This window comes from Triticum dicoccoides, chromosome 5B, assembly GCF_002162155.2.
Source record: "Triticum dicoccoides isolate Atlit2015 ecotype Zavitan chromosome 5B, WEW_v2.0, whole genome shotgun sequence".
In the NCBI taxonomy this organism is placed as follows: domain Eukaryota; kingdom Viridiplantae; phylum Streptophyta; class Magnoliopsida; order Poales; family Poaceae; genus Triticum; species Triticum dicoccoides.
Window position 1 is genome coordinate 342,609,059 of NC_041389.1, and position 5,203 is coordinate 342,614,261.

Below are 5,203 nucleotides of genomic sequence, written 5' to 3' on the forward strand. Positions count from 1 at the left end.
CGCTCACTGTTCGCGGACATTTTGAGGGCTGGATTAGTTACGTGCGGCTGCAGATGCTCTTAGAGCAGTGCAATTTGAAATCTAAGTTATTTGGTTTTATAACGCAAACATATGGAATCAGGAGGAGGTGCTTTGCCTGCCGAAGCAGTTTGGAAGAACATATAGATTCTGCAGCTTTAAGCCTGCAGATTCCTTACCACTGCAAATGAGCAACAGAAAAGCATTTAGTTTTCATGTATTAAAACAATGGAACTAAAGAAATGCTAGAATTAGCCTGCGATTGTTCTTAGAGTTGGCCATATCATCTGAAGTCGTGTCATGCACATATGTGCCTAGAAATACCGGCAAAAACTGTGGTCTGAAGTTGTCTCTAGTTCTCAGAGATGCAGATGAACATTCTAACAACAGTTCCGGACTGGCAGAACCGCTGCTTTCTGAAGAAGAAAAACCTATCGCTCACAAAATTTCAGGAATATAGGCTGCTGCTATGACTCAGACCAAAACGATCATTTTTTTTTTCCTGTTAAACGAGAACAGTCTCATGTTCTCGAAAACAATCTTCAGATGCAACAGAGCCCGTCAGTGTATCAGATGTAACTCACAAAAATTTAGGAAATACTATATGTTTGTGCTATGACTCAGCCAAAGAAACTGTCACTTTTTGGCCGATAAATCAGTCTCATGTCCTGCAAAAATGCCCTTGCAGAGGATTCAAAGCTTGTTTCAATCACTGCAAAATTTCTGCAACTCCTCCACTGCATCCTGAAAACGAACCTCAGGTCAACAAGGTCAAGTGTCAAGTGGTCACAGCTCAAGCATGATCAACCTATAAATCACTGCAACAAATCGGCCTCGCAAACCGTAACCATGTCACAATGCCATCCTAACCCCTACTGAACATATGCCCCGGATCAGCGTCACGTAGCTACTTAAGCGCCCCTGAAATGCCACCCAGATCATCATCCGCTCCAAAGCCAACACAGCAGCAGCAGCTGTCAGTAACCAAGGGACAGCCAGCCCAGGAAGCAGACAGAGCGGCAGCAATGGAGAGCAAGAGATCGCCGTGCGCGCCGGCCGTGGCGGTGCTCCTCCTCCTCCTGTTCGTCCTCATGCCGGACGAGGCGGACGCCCAGGTGTTCTGCCGGTCCCAGTTCAACCTGGCCAACGAGGCCTGCAGCCTGCGGACTTACCCCGGCGCCAACCCGGCGGTGCCCCCGCGGCGGCCACTTCTTCTCAACGCCTCATCGTCCGCCAGCGGCTACGAGCTGCAGGCGGCCGGCGACGAGCACAGCGCCAGCGGCGGCCATGGCGGCGACCACGGCGGCAGCCATGGCGGCGAGCACGGGAGCAGCCACGGCAGCGAGCACGGGGGCAGCCACGTCAGGCGCCGCCATGGGCACCAGCACCACGTAGGAGGCGCGGACCCGTACGACACGGCGTGCTGCCGGCGCCTCATGGGCATCGACAACGCCTGCATCTGCCAGGCCATGTCCTTCCTCCCGCAGTTCATGAGCAGGGTCAAGCACTCCATCAAGCTCACCCCAGTCCCAGGCTGCGACATCTCCTTCGAGTGCGCCGGCGTCTACTGACCACGGACGCCCCGCCACTTCCCACAATTTCATTTTACTCAAAACGTAGCAGCCTCTGCAGCAGCAATTTTCCATTTTCCTGGTCTAGCCTAACAATTCTGGGATTTATTTACATTATATAGTTCTGTTCTGGATTATTTTTTCGCCCTCTCAGATTAGTAGGGACCTTTTTTTTCCACTATATGATCAATAGTGAATTGGCATTCTCCACACACACTGGTGAAATTTCTGTGGTAGTGCAAACTTATCTTAGAATTTTTAAAACCATAATAATCTTAAACCTCAATATTCCAATGCCTGGCAATGACCTCTTTTTATAAAAGAGTGCTATTTGTTGATGCTAAACACATCAAAGTTTATAAAACTGTCCTTTATGAAAACTAAACATGGTATTCTAGGATGAAAACGCAGCCTCAACTTGGGCCCCTTAGGTATAGAAATTATGGCTATCTCTGAACTTACTGAAAACAAGAAAAGTACAGTAATACTCTGGACTCCAGAGCACGGGTAACTGAAATATGACAGGAGCACATTATATTCACATAAAGCAACGCAAAAAATTCTGAGACACAAATAACAAGAAGACACACGATCGAGCTTCCATTATGAATTTCAATAGCAGATTCGAATTAGATGATCATGTACATATTACACGGTACATATAAGGCTCAACCAGATTAATCTAGAGGGGAAGACTGTACAATTTCCGACAAAATTGGAGATGAACACATCTCCTGATCACAAACTCACCCTGACATCGCTCAGAAAGATGAAAACCTCAATGTGTTGAGGCCTCAAAGTTTCTCTAGTTCACGTTCCATCGAAGCAAAGTCGAAGCCTTCCCAATTAAGTTCTGCATCCAACTCGAACATTGGCATCGGTAGATGGCTGATGTCTGCCAGCCCGATGTAGTCGTCACCAGGCGGCTCGCCTGTTGTGTCGACGAAGTCATTGACAGGAAACATATCTGCCAGCCTTGAAATATCATCCAGTGAGAGTTTGTCAGTTGCGCAAACATAGTCGCCGATAGGAAGCTCGTTCATCTGGCTGCGGAATGCATCCACAGGAATTTCTTCATCGCTAGGTGTCGATGAGCAGTGCACTAAGCTTTCATCAACATTCATCCGGCCAAGGAAAGCATCTACCTGGATTTCTTTACCTAGCGGTTCCGGTGAGCAGTGCAGTAAGCTCTCATCAGCAGTGTCAGGGTCTATCTCCATTGACGCTAACTTGTGTACCTCTTGTGCTTTCTGGTCACCGGACGACACAGATGAAGACACACAGGATACAGTAGCTTCGCTGGACACAGCTTCATGTTCTGATGGAGGTGACCGAGATTTGATGGCCAACATCTCAGTGCGTACCCGGTTCCGTTCTGCCTCATATGCTGCAGCAGCGGCCTCCTCAGAGGTAAATGTGCCAATCCATTTCCGGGTCTTGCTCACAGGATCACGTATCTCCGCAGCCCACTTACCCCATGACCGCAGGCGCACACCAGGGTACTTGCTGGTTGGTTGCTTCTTCTCTGTACCCATTGATTTCTTGGTGCCACATGGCACAAGGGTCTTTCGAGACTTGAGGGGTCCGGAGGTTTTCACTGGAACTAGTACCTCCATTGTCATTCTCTTTTCCTTCTTCGCATGCCGATCATCTTCATCAGAGGAATCGGTGGCGTCAGGATCACAGCAGGAAATGCGGACCTTCCGCGAACAAGGTACCATCATCTCTTTGTGCAACAAGCCCCTTAATCTTAAGATCCAAAGATTATTGAATTATTAACCTTGACTACAATCTGCAGAGAAGGCCAGTGAGTGTGTCAGATACACTCATATGAACATTCACACAAAAAAACACTCACAGGGGGTAGACACTTGAAAAATTTCAAAGACAAGGAACATAAGATGTGCACATACCGACTGAAATGTTAAATCCCAGGACGGAAACTCCTGGTTGAGAGCCTGAGCGCACAATCTCCAAAATCAGAAACCGAGTTGTCTCAAACTTCTGATTAAAACTGGAGAGAAGACGGAGTTATTCTTTTTCTGTGAAGACTCGCAAAAGAAATCTGCTTTCTGGCTGATTGTTTATGAACTTGAGGAATGTCAATGAAACTGAGGGGGGAGTGCTGAACTTAATCCACCCAAACCAAACCTGCAAGCGTCCAAAAACTGTCAGATGAAGCCCAATCTTTCTTAGGAAAGTGGTAAAAAAGAGAGATCGGACATATTTACTGTTTTCTCCTGTCTGAAATACATTTCCTCGCCGAGAGTAAATACTTACCAAGCTTATCGTGATTTGGGGGATTCTTGTATTGTTATTACTTCACGTGCACGGGGCACTGGTCTAAATGCAGAAATCCAGAGTACTTCACCCCAAATCCAAATCTGGAAGCAGAAGGAAAGCACAGCTCATCACTACAGTACAAATTATATGGCAGTAACTGACACGACTATGAGAAACGTATGTTTGAATGCATGTACGTATCTTATGACTAAATAAAGCAATGCCACCATTTATTGTGCAGGTCAGCTTTGAAATCAGTCCAAGATTGTAGCACACGTACGAACAAATTTAGTAAAGGAGCAATAATTAAGATGACCGGATGAAAATGAGAGCAAGATTATTGTTTTGTTTATATAAATTGAAATTGAAAAAAAAAACTATCAATTTTGTTATGCGCTGTGGCCACCTCCATCATTTGAAGGCACACCCATCATAGCTAGTCCAGAGCAAACTAAGAACAGGACGGGCACATGTTAAATGAACAAGCTATAGCAGTTTATTCTTGTGGGAATAAAGTATTGATATTAAGGGGAGATTAAAAAAAGACTATCTCTGAACTTTCTGCTGTAATAAATTCATCTTCTGAAGAATAGGAACATGTGGTAACTCTGAAGAATTGGTTCCAAACGAAACTAGAACAGGGGAAACAGGTAGTAACTCGACATTGTTGTCGTCAGTCGTTGCAACCAGAAACAATTGATGCAGGGATTGTGCGTACGTACTTACCGGGAGATCTTGAAGCGATAATCTTGAGTTCTGGCGCCCCTCTGCCGAGCTTGGGGGAGAAGGCAACAAAAAGCGGAAGGAGGTGATGGTGATGGGAGCTCAGAACCATGGAGCAGTAGAGCAGGCGACATAAATCAAGAGCGATCGCTCGTGCTGGCGGTCTCTACTCCAACTCTGCGATCATCGCACCAACACCACGAACGGAAAGTGTTAACAGAAGGAGAAAATAAAAAGAACACGAGAGATTATATGACAGGCAAATCAATCGGCAAGAGAAGGGGGACTGCGCAAGGACCAAACACCTAGGACAAATTTTTTTTCCATCTTTCAATCACCGGATAAAAAAACCTTCCATGTTTTCAGTTTAGAAATTTACGGAAAGAACATGACCAGATCGGCAGAAATCCTCGAAGAGAGGAAAAAAACTCGGCAACAGCCCGGACCGAAATCCCCGGTATTTTCCCCGCGATTACCAAAACAGGAACGATTCACCGCAAAAAGACCAGACTTTCGGCAAGAAATCAGGGGAGACGGGAGACCGATCCATGTCCTCGACGGGGACGAACGGCCGGACCGATCTTGCGAGGGAGAACATTGGATTCGGG

General features: G+C 46.5%; 2 protein-coding genes across 3 annotated transcripts; one reads left to right on the forward strand and one right to left on the reverse strand.

Moving 5' to 3' along the window:
- Nucleotides 1-848: 848 nt before the first annotated feature.
- On the forward strand, nucleotides 849-1,792 carry LOC119305485. Its single transcript, XM_037581994.1, has one exon. The coding sequence runs from the start codon at nucleotides 945-947 to the stop codon at nucleotides 1,587-1,589; it is 645 nt and encodes a 214-aa protein (XP_037437891.1). The 5' UTR covers nucleotides 849-944; the 3' UTR covers nucleotides 1,590-1,792.
- A 371-nt stretch (nucleotides 1,793-2,163) lies between these two features.
- On the reverse strand, nucleotides 2,164-5,197 carry LOC119308809 (pathogenesis-related genes transcriptional activator PTI6-like). Of its 2 annotated transcripts, none has more exons than XM_037584964.1 (4): nucleotides 4,599-5,197; nucleotides 3,870-3,973; nucleotides 3,503-3,740; nucleotides 2,164-3,381 (listed from the first exon to the last, which is right to left on the reverse strand). In XM_037584964.1, exon 4 carries the CDS (start codon nucleotides 3,311-3,313, stop codon nucleotides 2,384-2,386), a length of 930 nt encoding a protein of 309 aa, XP_037440861.1. In that variant the 5' UTR covers nucleotides 3,314-3,381; nucleotides 3,503-3,740; nucleotides 3,870-3,973; nucleotides 4,599-5,197; the 3' UTR covers nucleotides 2,164-2,383. The 2 variants fall into 2 exon arrangements, with proteins under 2 accessions (XP_037440861.1, XP_037440862.1); XM_037584965.1 differs by having other exon boundaries at nucleotides 4,595-5,197.
- Between the last annotated feature and the right edge of the window lie 6 nt (nucleotides 5,198-5,203).